The sequence below is a fragment of the Phodopus roborovskii genome, unplaced genomic scaffold, assembly GCF_943737965.1.
Source record: "Phodopus roborovskii unplaced genomic scaffold, PHOROB, whole genome shotgun sequence".
In the NCBI taxonomy this organism is placed as follows: Eukaryota; Metazoa; Chordata; class Mammalia; order Rodentia; family Cricetidae; genus Phodopus; species Phodopus roborovskii.
The window spans coordinates 2,359,624-2,381,640 of NW_026126443.1; the positions used below are offsets into that span (position 1 = coordinate 2,359,624).

The 22,017-nt window shown below is 40.4% G+C and overlaps 1 protein-coding gene across 1 annotated transcript; it reads left to right on the forward strand.

Moving 5' to 3' along the window:
- The first annotated feature begins 902 nt into the window (after positions 1–902).
- Positions 903–21,467, forward strand: Rnf20 (ring finger protein 20). Its single transcript, XM_051187801.1, has 20 exons — positions 903–1,140; positions 1,828–1,982; positions 4,005–4,172; positions 4,286–4,433; positions 4,717–4,899; positions 7,440–7,558; positions 9,751–9,897; positions 10,843–10,920; positions 11,111–11,230; positions 13,305–13,484; positions 14,323–14,458; positions 14,781–14,902; positions 14,991–15,361; positions 16,456–16,573; positions 17,710–17,859; positions 18,245–18,457; positions 19,096–19,221; positions 19,308–19,448; positions 20,063–20,164; positions 20,392–21,467. The coding sequence occupies exons 2-20, from the start codon at positions 1,854–1,856 to the stop codon at positions 20,566–20,568; spliced, it is 2,928 nt and encodes a 975-aa protein (XP_051043758.1). The 5' UTR covers positions 903–1,140; positions 1,828–1,853; the 3' UTR covers positions 20,569–21,467.
- The last annotated feature ends 550 nt before the right edge of the window (positions 21,468–22,017 follow it).

Below are 22,017 nucleotides of genomic sequence, written 5' to 3' on the forward strand. Positions count from 1 at the left end.
AACACATACACTAAATTTGCACAAATATATTAATTGAAAAACTATATCTAGGCTGGCACCGAGATAACAGAGTATTAATTGATTTTTTTCCCCCCAAGACAGGGTTTCTCTGTGTAGGCCGGGATGGTTTCGAACTCAGAGAACCACCTGTCTCTGCCTCCCCAGTGCTGGGACTAAAGGTATGCGCCACCACCATCTCGTTAGAATTCCCCTTAAAGAAATCATACAAGAGCAGAAATCGATCAAATCCCTTGTTATTTTTCTGCAGAACGCTTCATCGCCTTAAAAAAAAAAAAAAAACGTTGTTTCAGGCGTCTGCGCTTGCTCCTCCGGAGACTGACGGGACTATCAGCTAGTCGGCAGCTTGGACGAGTTACAAAGCTAACATAACAAAGCGCTTCCCATGAGTAATGATAGCGGGCTTCTGAGGCACAGGCCGACACGTTAACAATGGGCGGAAGCTGCCTGACTGGCGTTGAAGACGCAGGTCGCTGCACCTCTCAAGCCCGGGCCCGTCCCCGCCCCTCTCAGACGTCACGGAGGAGGCGGTACCCACTCAGGCCTCTCCGCGCCCTGCTCAACGCGTCACTTCCGCCAGGCGGCTTCCACGCGTCACTTCCGCCCTCTCCTTCTGGTAGTGCAACGGGCAGAGTTGAAGCAACTTCCTTTTCTTTTTTCCCTACTTCCGGTCGCTGCCTCCGCCTCTGTGAAGCTCATTCCCTCTCACAGCAGGTCAGAAGTGAGGGATGGGATTCCCTCACAGTCCCAAGTGAATAACTGCTGCGAGCCGCGCGCCCCGCGGCGTGAGCTGCCGGAGCCCAGGTTCGCTCTGGCTTTGGCCGCTCCCGGGCTGTGATGGCGGGGCATCCCTCCGGCGGACTGCCGGGTCCCCTCTTCCAGGCCTGTAGCTAGCTAGCCACGCCGGAGTCTGCTGCATTCCTTGGCCCCTTTCTAGTCAAGTTGGACTCCCCTGCTCAGCTCCTGTCTCTTCTCTTTGCAGGCGATTGCTGCTTGCCATCGTTGCCTCGTCCTGGAGCTTGATTCTGAAGCCTGCCTGGTGTAGTTTCGTGATGGCCGGGTTTCTTGCGAAAGGACTTTAGCATCCATTCCGCCTCCCTTAAGCCTCGGAACCGGCGTCAGGTAGGGGATACTAAAAGTATACCTCTTTTGTACAGGTGAAGAAACGGGAATTGTTGAACAGCAAGTGCCGCGTCTTAAGGCACCCCGGCTCCCCAAACGGAGCGCTGGGATGCACAACTAGGTCTGACATTTCTAGAGCTACGAAGAGAGCGTTTAAAAGGAACTGTAAAGAGAAGGCTTGTGTTTCTTGGTTGCATATTGTTTACCTGACATTACGACACGTTATTTTTATAGTTATGGCATCTGTCCGTTACAGTTAAGTCTAGCAAGCGTATTGTTATTGTTGCTTTAGGAACCAAGTTCAGAGTTAACTGACTTGCATAGGATTAATGACTTAGCTAACATTTCCCACATCTCTTTCAGCTCCGAGTCTCTGAACACGTCAATGTTAACGTCTGTCATAAATGAACTGTCCTCTTTATTTTTGTTTTGTGTCTCAGGAAGTGAAGAGTCCTAAAATTTACGCAGTTTCTCCATTCTTTGACTATTATTTCTTATTAAGTTCTTATATAGAAATTTACAATCCAGTGCCCATTTCTCATAGATCCCCACCCCTTCTGGATTCTGGATTGGTGCTGCTAGAGGTAGAATAAGTTGCTAGTTTTTATACATAGGTACTCTATACTGTGGCTTACTTTGTTTATCTTATTTCAGTTCATGTTTTTGATTTGTTTTGTTTCCATTCAGGAAAGTGACTGCCATCTTATACCAAGATGTCGGGGATTGGAAATAAACGAGCTGCTGGAGAGCCAGGCACATCTGTACCTCCAGAGAAAAAGACAGCTGTTGAAGATGCAGGAACCACAGTGGAAACAATTAAGCTAGGAGGTGTCTCTTCAACGGTATGAGAAATGGTGCTTGGTTTCTGTCAGTTGTGACATGAAAATAAAAAAAAAATATGGATGCTTTGTGAATTCAAGAGGAGGCATTAGAAGAGTTGAGGGAACTAGGTGAAATGATGTGATGGTCAGTTCTTGAAGCGAGGTATGTTGATGTTTGATCTGTATTTGCAAGGTCTTCCTCTGTGTTCTTCTGAGAGTCTGGTGGCCACTATAGCCTTTGTTAAAGTTAACTAGCATTTTCCATTTACTGAAAATTTGGTGCCACATTCTGAGAGGCGCCCTGGGTTTTGAGAGTGCTGGTGCTGAATGAGAGTCAATTCTGAATCCTAGTGGGTCATCTCAGTCTTCATTCTAAGCTGCATGGCCTGTATTCTCCATCCTGTGCCCATGTTTCTTTGTGTAATGAGTCTGTAGTACCTGTGTATGACATTGGGTTATGATGGAGACAAAAATGTGATTCCCTGTAAAGAGTTAAAACATTGCTTTTAAGATAGTAAGTACTCCATAAGAGTGAGCTATTGGTTGTTATTGGGCTAGCTATGTGATAGACAATAGTGTTGTTTCTTTAATGTATAGTAATGTTGTCTTGGTCAAGGGAATATAGTGTGCAGACACTTGACAATTTGTATTTCTTGTATATATTGATGCTGAGGTTCAGAGAAGTTGATTTTTCAGTCAGAATAAGATCTTGCTTAATAAATTGTTAATGAGCCATCGTTTAGGGAGATCTCTTGGGTTCTGTACTCCATCCAGCTGCCAGAATTTGAACATCTTAGCACCATTTATTTGTGCACCCTAAATGCATTTATGTCAGTCTAAGTATTTATTTAGTATCTGTTATTGCTGGTTGCTGTGCTTTACAGTTTCCAGGGAGGTACTGACAAGAGAATAGGTTGATAGAAGGAAAGCAGAACACAAATCCGTGCTTGGACTTCAGCCAGAGGGCAACAAGGAGACCCTGGAAGCTCCTGTGGGAGCATAGATTATCACATGTGCGCCTCTTTTTCTTTCTTACTCCCCGACACCCACCCTTGACAGTCTCACCTTTCCAAAGGAAAAGATCTGCTTCCTACCTCCTTTGTAGGTAATAACTCCTTTTATGCACTTTTGAAGCTTTTATTGTGAGCCAGCTGAAGCTTGGAGACAGGAAAAGGGAGAATCCAGTGTACCCTTGAGCTGTGAACTCTGGCAGTATGAATGGAGCTGACCACTCCAGCTGTTTTAAACCTGGCTGCCTGACAAAACAGAAATATTTGCTATAAACAGAAGGACAGTAGAGTTGTCCAAATGAGAGATCTCTGTGAAATGGATCCAGAAGGTGGCATAGATGGCATTCCTGACAAATTGGATGAAGCACACATGAAACAGGAAGATCAATGTAGGATTTGTGTGAATAAAGAGTGGTGTGTAGGAGATAGAAGCCAGTGTTGTTGACACTATTAGGTTAGACAGTGGACTTGCTAGGTGGTAGAGCCTCAACATTGTGTTACTTTGTGGAGGTTCATATTAATGGAACAGTGAGATGGTGAGCATGAGAGTCTACCATAGTTGTTGCTTCCTTACACGATCAAACACTTGTTCCTTTATTTCTTCTGCTCCCACTTACCTAAGTATTAGTTGTAAGGTTTCTTTGTGTATGTATATATCTGGACATATGCGTGTATGTGTGGAAGCCAAGTGGTCTTACTCATTTGTCATCGACCTTGGTTTTTTAGGTAAGTTCTCTTACTTGGCCTGTAACTCATCAATTAGGTTAGACTGGCCAGCTATCCTCAGGGATTCATCTGTCTCTACCTTCCCTGTGTGCCACCATGCCTGGCTTTCTTAGAAGTAGGCCCCAGGGATTAAATTGAGGTGTTCATGCTTATGTGACAAGTCTGTAGTAGATGAACTGTATCTTCAGCCCTAGTTAAATTTTGTGTATTTATAGAAAAAAGCTAATGAACTGTTGTGAGCTTGTTGAGTTTAACAGCTTGTTGGTCTAATTTCTTTGTGGAGATTAATTCTGGTTTCCTGGGGCAGGAGGAGTTAGACATTCGAGCACTGCAATCCAAAAATCGTAAGCTAGCAGAAATGCTAGACCAGAGACAGGCCATTGAAGATGAGCTTCGGGAACACATTGAAAAACTGGAGCGACGCCAGGCCACTGATGATGCCTCACTGTTGATTGTGAACCGGTACTGGAGCCAGGTAGCTACTTTGTATGTTCACCTAAATTCATATTAGCATTTTCATCCTTACAACTCTTAGTTTCTCAACCTTTCCCCCTTTCTTTTTTGTTAACTATACATATTTTTCTCCAGTTTGATGAAAACATCCGCATCATCCTTAAACGTTATGATCTGGACCAGGGTTTGGGAGACCTACTCACAGAAAGGAAAGCCCTGGTTGTGCCAGAACCAGAGCCTGACTCTGACAGCAATCAGGAGCGCAAAGATGACCGGGAGAGAGGCAAGTGTTGGCAAGGAATTCTGTCATTGCATTCGTTGCTTGGGTGCTAGTTTAAGTTTTGCTGTGAGGCTCTCAAGTTGAGGTGGGTGGGGGATTTTGCTATTTCTAGCTTTATAATTTGGGGTCTTTTTCTCTCCCTGTGTCTTTGGGAGGAATTCTGTAACTGCATTAGTTACTTTAGTTTTTAAAGTTGAACTTTGCTATAGGCTGTCTATTTGAAGGAAAATTTGCTATTTACAGATGTATAATTTTGGGGGATATCTTTTTCTCCCCATGTTCTCAGGGGAAGGACAAGAGCCAGCTTTCTCTTTCCTTGCCACCTTGGCCAGTAGTTCCAGTGAAGAGATGGAATTGCAGCTTCAGGAGCGCGTGGAGTCCTCCCGTCGTGCTGTGGCCCAGATTGTGACCGTCTATGATAAATTGCAAGAAAAAGTGGAACTCTTATCCCGGAAACTGAACAGTGGAGGTGAGGAGAGAACCTGGAGACTGGGAGCCTTGGGGAGGGGAAGAACTCCATTCTGGAAGGCTCCGGTTGCAGCTTAGTGGTAGAATGTGGCTGGCATGCATTGGGTCCCGGCTTATTTGCAGCACCAAAAAGCAGAAAAGGAAAACTCAGTTTAATTAAATTTCTTGGAGTTTCAAACCTCATGATTCTCAGTGAAATTAACATGACGTGCTATTAACTTTTATAAGTAACAGAATTAGTATTGTCTGTTCTGACTTCAAAAGGTGAGTTTTAATGTGTTCTTTTATTGTTGATGTTCTGTATGACCCCAGTGTTTGAAGAGATAAATAGACTAGGAAACCAATGGATGGAAATGTCTTAAAGTAAAATTACCATTTGTAATACTTATTATTATTATTGAGTTTTAATATAGAAGTTATGTTCAGATAGTCTAGAGAGTTTACTAAAATGACTAAAGTTTTTTTTTTTTTTTTTTTTTTTTTTTTTTTGGATTTTCAAGACAGGGTTTCTTAGTATTGCTTTGGAGGTTGTCCTGGCACTCGCTCTGTAGACCAGACTGGCCTTGAACTCACAGTGCCTGCCTCTGCTTTCAGAGTGCTGGGATTAAAGGTGTGCACCACCAATGCCTGGCTAAAAATAACTAAAGATCTTTAGTCATTTTTGACAGATTTCTTTCTCAAATGCAGATAACATACCTTGATTTAAAGGAGTTAGATTTATGGCTTACTTACTAATTTACTAAGCACTTATGGGGTTTTTATTGAATTTTAGGGCCTATCTTCAGAACTTAAGATATGGAAAATATGAAAATTTAGGCACTAGTCCTTAACTCGAACTAAGAGTCAACTTTTATTTATTTTGTCAATACCATAGCGATTCTTGGGGTGAATCCCAGGGAATTGTCTGTCTTAAAAGTTTCATAAGTGATTTTGGTGGGCAGTCGTGACTTGACTATCCTTTTCTTATGTGGTTTCTGACAGCAATGGCAGTAGGTAGTGTGGGAACACATTCCTCTTAACAACTCGAAAGGATAATGTATACCCTCAGAATAATTGCTTCTATTTATAACATTCAGATTGAACTATAATAGATGTGAATCTAATTTTAACACTGTAATTGGAGTAATAAATTCTAAAGATGTAAATTGAATTATGGTGATATATTACTTATGACTTATGAAAGCTTGCCTGAGGATTCAGAAAGCAAAGTCAGCCTCAAGATATAGAGATCAGGCAGTGGTGATACACACTATAATCCCAGCAGCCAGAAGCTAGAAGGTGGTGGTACACACCTTTAACCCTAGGACTCAGGATTAAGAGGTAGATGGATCTCTGTGAGTCCATGGCCACCAAGATCTACACAAGATTGATCCAGTCCTAAAGAGAAACAGCTCACACAAAGATGTTTTCAGCACCTGGGTCACACATCTTTAGTCCTAGCATTAGGGAGGTATATGACAAGAGCCAGGTGTCAGTATCAGGCCTTCATTCTCCAGCCACATTGAGGATAGGAGGATTCATTCTCTAGCCACATTGAAGATGGAAGACATTCAGTCTCAGGATTCTTTAGGCACGCTGAGGAGAGGCAGCAGGATCAGGCCATTCAGCATGAGGTAGTGGTAAGAGCTAGTAACTGGCTACTTTGCTTTTCTGATTTTCAGTCTTTGGGTCATTTATTTTTCAAGCAACATTGTATATTTGTAAATAATGTATTCTGAGAATAATAGGTTTCATTTGTAGGATTTTAGATTGAACTGTAATAGTTTTGACTAATTTTTAACACATGAATTCAGCATAATAAACTAAAGATGTAACTTGTACATTTGTAAATATTCTGTACAGTTTTTATTTTGAGCTTCAGGGTTACAGTTAACATAATATTGTGTTAAGTGACTGTTGTTTTATTTGTTCCTCATGATTTTATGTTATTATTTGTTTGAGGTTTTTTTTTTTTTTTTTTTTTTTTTTTTTTGAGTCATGGAACTCTAGCTGTCCTGGAACTCTCTCTCTGTAGACCAGGCTGGCCTTGAATTCACAGAGATCCACCTGCTCCTGCCTCCTGAGTGCTGGGATTAAAGGCATACCCTACCACCTCCCCAGCTTATGTTATTTTATTTGAAGATAAAAGTTTTGCTTATCCCAATAGTTGCTTCATGTTGGTATTGGCTGATAATAGGTATTTGCAATTGGCTTAAAGAAAGAATAATATTGTAATTCTTTAATTTTTGACACTGCTTAGAAATTGTGTCTATTCTAAATTCTAATGTGTCCGTTCTTGGTATTGTGTCTGAATAAAATTATATATCCTTCATTTATTTGCTCAAGGCATTTGTCTTAACAGAAAGAGATGAGGGTAGGTGATGGTCCAGGTTGACTAATGTACTTAACCAATTAACTATCTGTGAGCTAAAAAACACTTGGTCACTTTCTGTCATTCTGGGGACAGTGAGGTGAGCTGGCAGATGAATGCTTCGGTGCAGTAGACAGTTTTAAAACTTAGACTTATCAATGCTAAACTAAAGTGCAGTCCTTTTTTCTCAGATAATCTGATAGTGGAGGAAGCGGTGCAGGAGCTGAATTCCTTCCTCGCACAAGAGAATGTGAGGCTCCAGGAGCTGACAGACCTCCTTCAGGAGAAGCATCACACCATGTCTCAGGAGGTACTTGACCAGAAAGGAGGGACAGTCATTCTTAGTAGCTCTGGCTGACATCAAGTGAGAATTATGAAAACTTTGAGAGGTCACTTGATTCTAGAGTATATACTTTGATATTGAAGAGAGTGTGAGGCAATAGCAGTCAACTCCGAGAAGTCAAAGTCTGTGGAAAGGTTAAAGGAAGAAAATAATTGAATATTTCTCATGCCTCTGTAATAGATAGTTCGGGATCTTCATCGTTGGGAAGAAATGTCACAACATAACAAAAATTGTAAATCCCTAAATCACTGCCCTAAATATGAAAGGCTGTGGATGATGGTACCGAGGAAAGCTAGGTGAAAGTTCAGCAGAGTTGGGTAAGGGAACTCTTCTGCATTGGTGGTGCTATAGCAATGTGGGGTTGTGAGTTTTCACTCCAGACTAGGCACAGATTATCCCATGACTAGCACATGGCAGTATTTGGGCATTTAGCCACATAAAATGCTTAAGAGAAAGCATGGATGATTCTTCTCATGCTACTGATTATTTTGTTACTCAAATGATTGTGCGCTGAAATTTGACCTACCTTGGTTCGGCTACCAAACTTACATGCTAAGTAGTCACTTAATAGTTGCTCTTTACTTGGTGCCCAACATTTAAGCACTTTATTAACATTACTGGTGAGGAAACAATTGAAAAATTAGTAAGCAATCAGAGAGCATGTAATTTGCCAATAAATCTGTTTAATCTCAGAGCCATGGTTCCCTGTAATTGTTTTCTGAACTCTACTGTCATGTTCTTTACTTGGTTGGTTGTGTGAGCATTATTTGGGAAGTTCATAAAACTTGGATGCTCAAGAATCTTTAAAGTGATTACAAATTTAGCAGCATTTACAAATAAATGGGAGTGTCATGTTTTAGAGCAGTAACTAGGTATTACCAAGATGGAAAGATCTCCTTTTGAGGCTTTTCTCAAATCTCAGTAATAGTAAACAAGGGTAGCTTTCTTTTGCTCCCTGGGTTCCCTGCAGAACCAGCTCTCATTGCTGGTTCTTGATGCTGCTTGTCAGCTGGGAGTGTACCTTAGCTGCCAGCTGGAGTACTGCGGGGTTCTTTAATGGCAGCTGACCTCCTACGCAGAGTGCTCTAAGAAACAAAATCTACCCTGCATGATCTCTCTGGCATAGCCTCAGAGTTACACAGTATTATTTTTGCTGACCACTAGGTTGTCCAGGATTCAGGGGAGGTCCCTCTCTTAATGGAGGACTTTCAGACAAAAATAACCTAAAGGTACATAGAAAGTAATGGGGATGTGGGACAGTTTTGTAATTAAGATGTTGAGTAGGATTTGCTGCTTGATAGCTCCTTAACAGAATTGGTCTAGGGAGATGGGTTAGTGGCTATAGCACTTGTCATGCAATGTTGAGATCCCCAGAATCTATTTAAAGCTACTGGAGATACCTTCATGACACATGACAAGAAATCCTGTCTCAAATAAGATGGGAGGCAAGGAGTTATATGGTTGTTCATCTCCATGTAACAAGTTGTGGCACGTGTATACCTGGACATGCAGGAATACACACACCACACATGCTCACGCTCACATACAACCTGATTGTTCTAGAATCAGCCTAAAAACACTAGAAGTTACATTTTGTTCTATAAGGATTATCATTTCTGGATATGTAGAGAGAGAAAGACAGTTGGTAGTTACTGGTTTGAATTAATGTTTTCTAAAATAGTTGATACCAATTGTTTCTTTTTTAAATCTTTATTTTCTGATGAATTTGTGGTCTGTTTAGGGAAGTGATGCTTTTTGTGGGTGGAGAGATTATTGAATCTTAAGTGACCTTGTCCTTGTGTGAAAGCTCTTAGTAATTGCTTGTTTTCATGATTTTAACAGTCTGAAAACTGTTCAACTCTTATCTATGACTTTATTTTTTACACTTGGATACTTGTATATGAGCAAGGGCTAATTTTGTGGAAGTTGGAACATATCACCCCCCCCCCCTGCCCCCGAAACAGAGATTCTTTGTATAGTTTTGGAGGCTGTCTTGGAACTCACTCCGTAGCCCAGGCTGGTCTGAAACTCACAGAGATCCGCCTGCCTCTCCCCTCTCCCTCCCAAGTGCTACCACTGCCCAGATAATTTGGTAATTTGGAGTTTTTTTTTTTTTTTTTTTTTTTTTTTTTTTCTGAATGCCTGTCTTTGGGATGTAGTTCTGTAAGCTGCAGGGTAAAGTAGAAACAGCCGAGTCACGGGTATCTGTCTTGGAGTCCATGATTGAAGACCTGCAGTGGGATATTGACAAAATTCGAAAGAGAGAACAGCGGCTCAACAGACATTTGGCTGAAGTCCTAGAGCGGGTCAGTGCTGTTTTTAATGGTTTTTAAAATTATTTACAAATATATTTTTTATTTATGTGTGTGCATGTGTGTGTGTGAAAGAGAAGGGGATATATGCCATGTATGCCATATGTGTGCAGCTGACTTTGGAGGCCAGAAGAGGGCATTGGATCCTCTGGAGCTGGTGTTACATAGGGTTGAGTCTCTAAGTGTGGGTGCACGGACCAGTTGGGCTCCTCTGCAAGAGCAGCAAGTGTTTTTAACTGTCCAGCAATGGTCTTATCTTTCTCTCTCTCTGTCTTTTTTCTCCCTTCTTCAAGAAAATAGTCTTTTGTTCTTTGAGACATTCATACATGTGTACACTGTATTTGTATCCTGTCCATCCTCCATTCAGTTCTCCTAGAATGCCTCTCCCTATGCTCCATTTCAAATGTCTTTTTTCTTTTTCTTTTTTTAAATAACCCACTGAGTCCTATTAGGACTCCTATATACTAATCGCTGGAAACAAACCCCAAAGGAAAATGACTTTCCTTCCCTTAGAAGCCATCAACTGCCAGTAGGTCTTCAGCTAAGGGTAAAGGGAACACTTCCCCTTCCTGCTAGTATGTTATTAGCTTGATCTTTTGCAGACAGCCCTAGCTGCTTTGAGTTCATGAGTACAATCCTGTCATGTCCAGGAAACATTGTTTCACAGTAGTCCTCCCCACCTTGTATCCCTTAACAATTTTCCCTAAGCTGTCCCTGTGGGTGCATTGTGTGTGTGTGTGTGTGTGTGTGTGTGTGTGTGTGTGTGTGTGTGTGTGTGTGTTGTCCTGTTTTGGTTGAGCACTTGATTGTCACTTGGTCTCCATACTTTGACCAGTTGTATGTCTGTAGTGACTAGCATCTACTGCAAACACAAGCTTTCTTTTGAGGACTTATCTTTGTCATGCAACTGAAATCTTCTAGTCTCTTTCTTCTCTGTAGGTGAATTCAAAAGGCTATAAGGTGTATGGAGCAGGGAGCAGTCTCTATGGAGGTACAATCACCATCAATGCCCGGAAGGTAAAGTCTGCCCCACCTGGGACATGGTGTTTCACTGGGAATAGGCCTTGTGCCTAGGAACTGGGATTGGTTCCCAGGCAACACAATGGCATTTGCAAGAGTGGAACAGTGAACATGGGAATCATGAGTTGGGATATCTGAGGAGTTCTTTTTCTTCATTCTCATCTGCTGTTTTCCTGACCCTTTCCAGTTTGAGGAAATGAATGCAGAGCTTGAGGAGAACAAAGAGTTGGCTCAGAACAGACATTGTGAGCTAGAGAAACTTCGTCAAGACTTTGAAGAGGTCACAACACAGAATGAAAAGTTGAAGGTAGGAGGCACAAGTCTGAAGGGCAAGAGAAAGCAAGTGTTGTGTTCATCAACATGTGAACCTGTATACTTTATGAGGGACAAGAAAAATATGGACAAAATTCAGTCTCTTCCATGATACAGCTCAGCAAATCAGGTGTAGTGAAATGTACCTTAACAAATCAAAGGCCATTTGTGACCTGCTCACTGCTTTCATGCCCTGTGAAGAGTTTCAGGGGTTAGGATATTCACTATTGCCTTTCTGGTCAGTATCATATGAAAGCTCAACCTCAAGATATAGACAGGAATGAGAAAAGGGCTCCAGACTGGAAAGGTTGGAGAGGCAGAAGAAAGCTGTTTCTGCAGCTTTCTGTTTCTGACAATACAATCTTACATACAATCTACAGAGGTCTTTGAGAACTAGAAATGAGTTCAGTAAAGTTGCAGAATATAAAATCACCAATAACACACTTTATGGGAATGATCTCATTTTATAGTAGCATTAAAAATAGTACATTTAACCAAAATGAGTTAAAAAAAAAAAAAAAAAAAGAAAATGTATAGATGTACGATGGAATGTTATTCAGCCTTGAAAAAGGAAATTTATTTATTTATGGTAGCCTTGATAAACCTGGGGGACATTGTGCTAAGTGAAATAAGGCAGATACAGGTGGACAAATGCTACTTGAAATATGGATGCCAAGACAGTTGATCTCTTAAGAAGCACAGAATAGAATGGTAGTAATGGGAGAGGACACTGGAGAGGTACTGATTAAATGGTCCAAAGTTTCAATTGCAGCTTGAGTAAACAATGAAGGCCTCATATATGGTATGTTGACTGGAATTTTATAATTCTGTATTGTGTACTTAAAATATGCTTGGAAAGCAGATCTTAAATGTTTTGAGAATACAAAGAGCTAACAAATGGTAAATGACATGTTAATAGTAGTTATTTTACACAGAACTTGTATAAAAGAACAGCATGTCGTATATCCTAACTGTGCAGTTGTAACTATTCCTAGTAAAAGCAGGGAGAACTGCAGCTCTTCCTGGAAAGCAGATCTTAAATGTTTTGAGAATACAAAGAGCTAACAAATGGTAAATGACATGTTAATAGTAGTTATTTTACACAGAACTTGTATAAAAGAACAGCATGTCGTATATCCTAACTGTTCAGTTGTAACTATTCCTAGTAAAAGCAGGGAGAACTGCAGCTCTTCCTGGTGTGCTCTGTACTCACTTTTTTGTACTTACTGTCTGTACAAGTTTTGTTCTGAAACAGACTTAGAATTACCAGTAAATATTCAAAGACTAAATCAAGGTCCTCCGACTTAGAATTTGTTGAAAAATGAGCAGTACAAATATCAGGGTGAGTAGTGTAAGAATGAGTGCAAGATGATGGCAGGAAAATGTGCTTGCTGTGGGGGAGTGTTGGTCATATGGTATTTGTTGCCAGAGATGGGTCATGGATTTGGTTCCATAATTTCCTATAGATGCAGGGTTAGTGATCCATTGGTGTTCATTCATGCCTATTAGAAATTTCCCTTGCAAAGTCTTAGGGGAACAAAGAAGATTCTTCTGGAGGTCTTCCTTATCATTCTTTCATCCATAGCCTGTCATTTATAGTTTATTTCTAAGTTAAAAAATGATAAAGATATTTGAACTGAAAGTGAAAACTTCATTGAAATTTTTGGGAAATTAAAGAAAATTGTTTATGAAAAATATGACTATTTTTACTTTCAGTCAGAAATATTTTCTCTGTGACAGTTAAAGGACAGCTAGTGGCTGGGGTCTTCAGTTGTGTCATAGATCAAATGTGTTGGTCAGGGCAACTCTTCCAGCAACTCTTCTAGCTTCGTTAGATCGGGGCTGAAACAATGTGAAACACATATCAGAATAGTCCTGGGTGACCGAGTTTATGCAGGTACTGAGTTTTACTCAAGAGTGGTAGGTAATATAGATTTCCTCATTTTTCTGAGTAATGGCTTCAACTGTATGGGGTATCAGTAAGTTTAAGATATTTTTCCCTTTATGACTTGGGGAAGATACTTGCTTCACTCTGATTGTGACTTGAATTTTCCTTGGGCCTTCTTAAGGTGGAATTGCGGAGTGCAGTGGAGGAAGTGGTTAAAGAAACTCCAGAATATCGTTGCATGCAGTCACAGTTCTCTGTCCTGTACAATGAGAGTCTACAGCTGAAAGCCCATTTGGATGAGGCTCGGACTCTGCTTCATGGCACCCGGGGAACTCATCAGCGCCAGGTTGAGCTCATTGAGGTAACTGAGCTTTTCTCTGTTACTGTAGTGGGTATGGCACCCAGCACTCTACCATTGAGCCAGCCATTCCCTCTCATGCTTTGTCTTTCTGTGTGATTGTATGCCTAATAAATTTTGTGGTTTTACTCCTATGTAAAGTTAATATCCTATTCATCTGGTGGGATATAAGTATAAGAAAACAGAATTCCTGCTCTCATGGATATTACAGTCCAATGGGAAAATGGAACTTATTAGGTTGCAGCACGATTCAGTGGTATTTCTCTAAAGATGTGATGATGGAGGAGACAGAGCATCTGATTTGCCTGTGAAGTTTTTTTGATGAGGAAATGGATGATAAAGATCAAAAGTTTGTTGGTTGTTAAAAGTGGAAGTGTGCCCTGTTACCAGCCTTCATGAAATTGTGGCTACAGCTCATAGATATGGGGAGAACAGGTGGGCATTGTGCTTGTATGGCATTTAATGCACATTTAGGTAAATTAGTTTGAAGGTAGAACTTTGATTTTTATGTTCACTATGGTGTCTCCTGTAATCTTTAGGGTAATGTTTAAAGTAGTTAGCGTTTTCATGTACGTTGGCTAAATAAATTGAATGCTAGTTTATATTTACTTCTGGACAGTGTATGGTTAGTTCTCCAACTGAATTGTAATCTCAGAGCTAGTTGCCATCTCCTTTATTTCTTCAGTGTTCTGACAGGTTCTAAAGTCTTATTTCAAAACCACACCTGTGAACATTCTTTTCTTAGTAGTTCTTTTTTCCCCAGGCATTTTAGATTGTTACAGGTTGAACTTAGGAGATGGAATAAAGTTATATGAATGTTTCATTGGTTCTTTATCTGCAGCGAGATGAGGTTAGTCTACAGAAGAAGCTGAGAACTGAAGTGATCCAGCTGGAGGATACCTTGGCCCAGGTCCGCAAGGAGTATGAAATGCTGAGGATAGAGTTTGAGCAAACTCTTGCTGCCAATGAACAAGCAGGTCAAATCACTCTTTTTCTACCCTGTGTTGTCTTTTGTAAATTCTTTCTTTGAAATAAAAGGGGATTTTGGGGGATTTGTTAATTCTAATTTAAACTCAAAATACATGAAGTTCCTGGAATTGAATCCTGTAATTCATTTTGATGCAAAGCCTGGGTGTTTGTTTTAATTCACTCAATCATTTTCATTTTCACCTGCTGAGAAAGAGCATTTCTTTTGGTAGTTGTTCTTGCTATTCAGAAGTTCCTGATTTGCTCGGAGCTTTGTTTCCTTGAGCCATTGCCCTTCTCAAGGCTCTTCATATTATTGATGCTGTTTTTCAGGTCCCATAAACCGGGAGATGCGCCATCTCATTAGCAGCCTCCAGAATCACAACCACCAGCTGAAGGGGGAGGTCCTGAGATATAAACGGAAACTGAGAGAAGCACAGTCCGACCTGAACAAGGTACCCTGGAATAGTGGAATAGTTTGCCATGGTGGTTAAGGGCATTGAGTACAGAGGTGATGTGTGTCTTCCTTGCTTTGGCTCCCAGACTCGTCTGCGCAGTGGCAGTGCCCTCCTGCAGTCTCAGTCTAGTACGGAGGACTCCAAAGATGAACCCACAGAGCTAAAGCAAGATTCTGAGGACCTATCCACCCCCTCTTCAGCATCAAAGGCATCTCAGGAGGATGCCAGTGAAGTCAAGTCCAAACGGGATGAAGAAGAGAGAGAACGAGAAAGAAGGGAGAAAGAGAGAGAGCGAGAACGAGAACGAGAAAAGGAAAAGGAGAGAGAACGAGAGAAGCAGAAACTGAAAGAGTCAGAAAAAGAAAGAGATTCTGCTAAGGATAAGGAGAAAGGGAAGCATGATGATGGAAGGAAAAAGGAAGCCGAAGTTATCAAGCAGCTGAAAATTGAGCTCAAGTAAACTATGTTTATAGTGATTCAGAGCCTGAACCTAAGAATGAAATGTTTGTTTTGTGATATGGCTCATCCAGTCATTATGTAGTATTTTAGATGTAGCTTAATGTACAAGTAACATGGTTTCAACTTTCAATTGAATATGTAGCCAAATGGCCTACCTGGCTATTGTACAGTGTTGCTGAGTGGTTAGGAACCAGTGGGCTCTTAGTTGAAGCATTTGCTTCTCATGAGTTCATATTAAGAGATCAGATACCACATTGATGTAGCATACCAGAGAATACTGGAAATTGGTGATTGCTTTTAGATTTGGGTAATTTGTTGGTATTGCTAGTATTTTAAATTATCTTACATCTCTAGTTATTTGCAGTTGACTGATTTGGAGGTATACCAGCCCAAACCAAGAATTTCTTAGGCACTTTCCTCCTACAGAATTCAGAAAGAAAGATAGTTTTACAAAGTACAACATTACTTGTGTCCTGACATAACACATCTTCCTATTTCCTCCTGTGTAAACAGTAATGGCTTTTATGACTCTATTTTTCATGATTTATACTTTGAATTTAAGGGTTCAATGTGCTTAAAGTACTTGAGCTAACATGTAGTTCAGCTTAAGAATTTAGTAACAGATGAAGTGTAGTCTCCAACTGAAGTTTACACCTGCCATTTGCCAATCCTAGGATTAGCAGCTTATTTTAAACTTTCAAAATTTCCTCCATTTTGAGTTTTTAAAACTCATTTCCCCCTATTAAAAAAAAAAAAAAAATCTTCTGATTTGACTAAATAGATACCAGATCTGTCTATAAACTCTCAGTTTCTGAGTGATACCACTTAAATATGCCTATGTCACAAGTGCCACAGTTACTTAGTTTATAACTTTATGTTGTAGAATTGGACAGAGAAATAATTCATATGTATGGATTTTCTGTGCTCTCCAAGTACATCCAAAAGTCTATTGGTAACCTATGAAAGTGTGCCTTTCCTGTGACGTAGAGTAGAAAACTGTTATAAAATGTTATGTTTCATCCCCAATGCTCTTGCTTTGATGTCCTTTGTTTTCTCACTGTCGTTCCTTTCCCTTTATCACCCTGTCATAGGAAAGCACAAGAGAGCCAGAAGGAGATGAAACTGCTGCTAGATATGTACCGCTCTGCCCCCAAAGAGCAGAGAGACAAAGTACAGCTAATGGCAGCCGAGAAGAAGTCAAAGGCTGAGGTAACCGAGCCTTCTGTCGTCTGTCATTCTGGTGACAAGCTTCATTTGTGGGGTTGTATTTTGTACTTTCATTTTTAAAGCTAGTGTTAACCTTAACAACTTTGTCCACTTTTTCAAAGACTGTCTGTGGGTGTGGTGATGCATACCTTTAATCCCAGCACTGGGGAGGCAGAAGCAAGCTGATCTCTGAGTTCTAGGCCAGCCTGGTCTATAGAGTGACTTCTAGGACAGCTGGGACACACAGAGAAACCCTGTCTTAAAAAAGCAAAATAACCCCCCCCCATCACAACATCAACAACAATGACAAAAATACGTCTAAAATCAGGCTTTTAAAATTCTCTGCAAGATAATAAAATATGTCAAAATTATAAGAACTTGGGGTAGGTTTTAAAAATTTTTCATTCCTTGTTTCTGAAAAATTACCAGTACGTCTTTGTTATTACTATAGTAGTTCTTTTTCTGGTTGCATTTGAGAGGAATTTTTTATTTTAATTATTTTTTATTATTTTGTGTGTTAGGGCATTTTTTCTTGTCTGTGTATCACATGTGTTCTTGCCGGAAGAGGGCACCTAGAACTGAAGTTAAAGATGGTTGTGAGTTGCCATGTGGTTTCCTGGAATTGAACCTGGGTCCTTAAGAAGATTAGCCGCTTTTCTTAACTACTCAACCATCCCTTCTATCCTAAGAGGAATGTTTTTTTGTTTGTTTGTTCAGTTAGTTTTGTTTTTTTGAGACGGGCTCTCTATGTAGCCTTGGCTATCCTAGAACTTGTAATGTAAGTCAGGCTGGCCTTATACTCCCAGGGATCCTCCTGACTTCTTCCTGAGTGCTGGGATTAAAGATATGTACTTCCATTTCCATTCCAAGAGAAATGATTTTATTCTTGAAAAGAAGATGATGTGAATACTTCCCAAGAAAACTATGTGTAATAGGCAAAAATCTTTGCCTATAGATATATGAAATGCAGGAATGATGTTGAGTGGTGTGCTGAATTGAGTCATTTTCACTTTATCATTTATCCTGTTCCACAATCCTTTAATGTTTGGTTATATGGGCCTTCCAAGTGTGCATAATGTTGATTTTTGGAAGTGTTTGATGGCTTTTCTTAGTTTTTTACATGATCTTTTCTCTTGTAGTTGGAGGATCTCAGGCAAAGACTCAAGGATCTGGAGGATAAAGAGAAGAAAGAGAACAAGAAAATGGCTGATGAGGATGCCTTGAGAAAGATTCGGGCAGTGGAGGAGCAGATTGAATACCTACAGAAGAAGCTGGCGATGGCCAAGCAGGTGGGCACTCCTTTATCAATATTTTAAGTAGAAATCTGAAAGGTAAATTGCTGCCAGTAGAGTTTGACTTTAATGCACTCCTCTTTGTTGTTCATAATTTTTATCATTTTCTTTGTTATTACATTGAAGTTTGTGTCTGTCATCCTTCCCTTACTTTGTTTTCTGTATCTGATGGCGGAGAATTTATATTTACCTCCAGTGGACTAGCTGTTGTTTTCAATGTTTACTGAGGACCTCTTTCTCTGCTGACTGGGACCGAGGGATATAGTGATTAGAAAATGCAAGTTTTTATACTTTATGATTAATGCAGGTGAACAGAGGGAAGATCTACTTTCCTCTGCTCATCTTTGGCATTGACAGATTTTCTCATTGGCCTTCATTCTAGGAGGAAGAAGCTCTCCTCTCTGAGATGGATGTCACAGGACAGGCCTTTGAGGACATGCAGGAGCAAAACATCCGTTTGATGCAGCAGTTGCGGGAGAAGGATGACGCAAATTTCAAGCTAATGTCAGAGCGAATCAAATCCAATCAGATCCATAAGTTGCTTAAAGAGGAAAAGGAGGAGCTGGCTGACCAGGTTTTGACACTGAAGACGCAGGTAACTGGGACAAGTGGAGTTCTCCATTCTGTTGAAATAGGGAGCTTTCTGCATGAAAGCTGATCCTCATGCCTTCGTTCTTTTGTGTGATAGAAATGCTGCAATCCAAAGTGTATGCGAGAGTCTCACATGTTGTTTGTTTCTGACTTGGTTGCTGGATATTGGGGTGAGAGTTTGTGAGTGAGAGCCCAGAAGAGGATGGGTGATTTTACTTTTAACTGTTGGGATTGTTTGATTCTACTTTGTGGACTGATTTCAAGAGAATGTCTACTTCAGAACTTGTAGCTATTCTGAAAGAAATGGAGTTAAATTTGGTTTGAGTCAAGTGTTTATATGTTCTGGTTGGAGTGGCCATGTTTTGAGGATTAGTAGAGCTACAGAAGATGAATATCTGTAAATATAATTTTATATTCTTTGCAATTTAGGTTCCCAAACTGAGTATTCATGAATTATTTTATGTGAAATATTGAAGCCTTCAGTAATCATAATATTGGATATATTTTGAAAAGTTCATGGGAAAAGTCAGTAGTAGCTTGATGTTTTTGACGTGTTGTAACTTTTGAGGATGTATGGGTAAATAGAACATAACCAATTTTATTTTCCTGTTTACATTAAAATCTGAGTTTTCTTCTGCACAGGTGGATGCCCAATTACAGGTAGTAAGGAAACTGGAAGAGAAGGAGCACCTGCTCCAGAGTAACATTGGCACAGGGGAGAAGGAGCTGGGCCTTAGGACTCAGGCCTTGGAGATGAATAAGCGCAAGGTATGCTGGCCTCTGTGACCTGCCGTGATGTCATTCCTCTCCCTAGAAGAAGGAATGGTAAGATGATGTTTCTGCATTCCACGTAGGCAATGGAGGCAGCCCAGCTTGCAGATGACCTCAAAGCACAGCTGGAACTGGCTCAGAAGAAGCTCCATGACTTTCAGGATGAAATCGTGGAGAACAGTGTCACCAAAGAAAAGGACTTGTTCAATTTCAAACGTGCACAGGCAAGAGCAGTTGTCTTTGATTATTTTTACCTTATCAGTGCTTTTTGAGGGTTGTGGTAAGTGTTGTATACCATGAACTGCTAGACTGAAGGGTCTTGTGGAAGGGACTGGCATTGTCTGCTTCATGCCATGCTGTCTAGTTGTGAAACAAATAGCTACAACATCTGTAAAGTGGTGAACTGTTAAGTAGTAATACAACTTCACTAGAAGGTTAAAATCACATTGCTGTTCTTCTCATTTTTTTTCTCATGCTAACTATTTCTTATGATGGCTTCTGTCCTTTTCCATAGGTCTGTAAATTTATTTAATTGAGGTCTACCCTCACCATAAAATTAGTTAGTTACCACAAAATAAAGCAGCCTGCTCTCTTGAGATCGGGTTGTGTTTTCACCTGACTGAAAGTGCTCTCACTGGTGCAGCTCTAAATTGGGGATAGGATTAGGGTTGCCTGTTCTGAATTAAGTGTCTTTTAAACAGGCCTAAGGATAATTGGACATGAAAGGACAAAAAATTAGTTCTTTGTTTCTACAACAGAAAGGTCAAGTTGGAGAAATTATTTCTGTCAAAACTGGCAGTTGGGAAATGTGTCTATTGTGTTTACTGTCTTGCTGCAGGAGGACATCTCCAGGCTTCGAAGGAAGCTGGAGACCACCAAGAAACCAGACAATGTGCCCAAGTGTGATGAGATTCTGATGGAAGAGATAAAGGACTACAAGGTTAGAAAAAGTGACTTCGTGGTATCTTTTGTTTGTCAGGGCCTATAGTGATCTACTAATGCACTGAGACAGTAGACCCTGACTTTACACAAAGGCAGAGAGGGTCTACTGGGAAAACAGTGCTCTTTTTCTAGAGCTCAGTGGCCTTGCTTATTTGCTTGTATATCATAGTCCTTTGGGTTATAAGCTCTGTGTTTGCTCAGATTCTGATTTTCTCATTTTTTTAGGCTCGCCTGACCTGCCCCTGCTGTAACATGCGTAAAAAGGATGCAGTGCTTACCAAGTGTTTTCATGTTTTCTGCTTTGAGTGTGTGAAGACTCGCTATGACACTCGCCAGCGCAAGTGTCCCAAGTGTAATGCTGCTTTTGGTGCCAATGATTTCCATCGTATCTACATTGGCTGATCACAGTCAAGAAAGAGGAGCTGGCTAGGCAAGCACTTACTGCGTTAATCATCAGGCCTCTACCTCGTCTCTCTTTGACTGTTGGCCAACTCCCTTGCTCTCAGACTTTGTCCAGGCCCTCCTCTTCTGTAGCTAGAGAACATTAGTGAAAAAGACCTCAAGTCTTGGGTTTTAGAATGAACTACAAGCTACTACTCTTTGTTTTCCATACCAGCTTTGTTTGTATATTGCTTTCAGATTTTTTAGCATTTTCTTCTTGGGCCTAGCCTACTAACTTGGATTGCCCATTCCTCCTGAAGTCATACTGATAGTTTTGACATTGAGAGAGGGAAACAGGTAGAGTGAACATATGCTATTATGGAGGAGAGAATGTTTAGAAATAAGCTTTCTGTGGGCCCAAACTTCTTGATTTGGAAAGTAAACCTTTTCTTAGGTTATAAAATAGTATAATTGTGAGAGCCTGTCCTGTAAGGTTTGAAGCCTTAATGAAATTGTATCCAGGGTAATTCAGTCCATTTCCTTCCCACTTCTACCAAGGTGACTTTTTAGGAGCACTTGGATTTCTTGCTAATGTTATTTATGTTTTAAGTATTCAGATACTTAATAGCTTTTTATTTCCTTAAGGCCAGAGTAATTTCAAACAATATAACTGCTATGTTTTTTTTTTTTTTTTTTTTCTTTTTACTGAAGTCAGAATTAGAACTTAAGAAGTGTCTGAAATGAGATTGAAGAGATCTGGGTAGTCTGGAAATGTGACCCAGAGAGCTGTTATGAACTATGAATTACTCTTACCCTTCTCTTGAGAGGAATTGATGATTCCTGTTTTCCAGAAGATTTTCAGTAATGTTTCTGTGGGATTTTAAAATATGCCACATACAAGTAAAGCAGGATTCAGTTTGTTTTTGTGTTTGTGGTTCTTCTTTTTTTTTTTTTAAATAGTTGATTTTATTATACCCGCTATTTCAAAACTGAATTTTTTAGGGTAGGGTCTCTTGCTCTCTTGCTTTGTAACCCACGCTTGCCTTGAATCATGACAGTTCCCTTTTCTCAGTCTTCCCAATTGTTTTGAGTCCATACTGACTACCTAAAGGGAGAATGTTGTTTTATCTTCAGCACAGTGGCTATGCCTTAACCAGCTGTTTCAGCCAGCAATTGTGACTCTGCAGTTACCAGTGGCACTGCCACTCAGGCCACAGTTTGACAGGTGTTCTATTCTCATAGAACTTCTAACTAAATCATTATCATTCTTTTATAAATAAAACTCGAGACTCAAAGTCTGGGGTAAAACCTACTAGCTCAGAGAGGCTGAGTAGCAGCTAATTAACCAGTTCTTGTTGGCATCTCCTGAAAAGGTCCATCCTTCCTCTCAGCAAAAAGCAAAAGATGTACCACTCAAAATCCCTCCCTACCACTTCCAGTGCATATATCTCTTCTAGATGCTCTCTGATT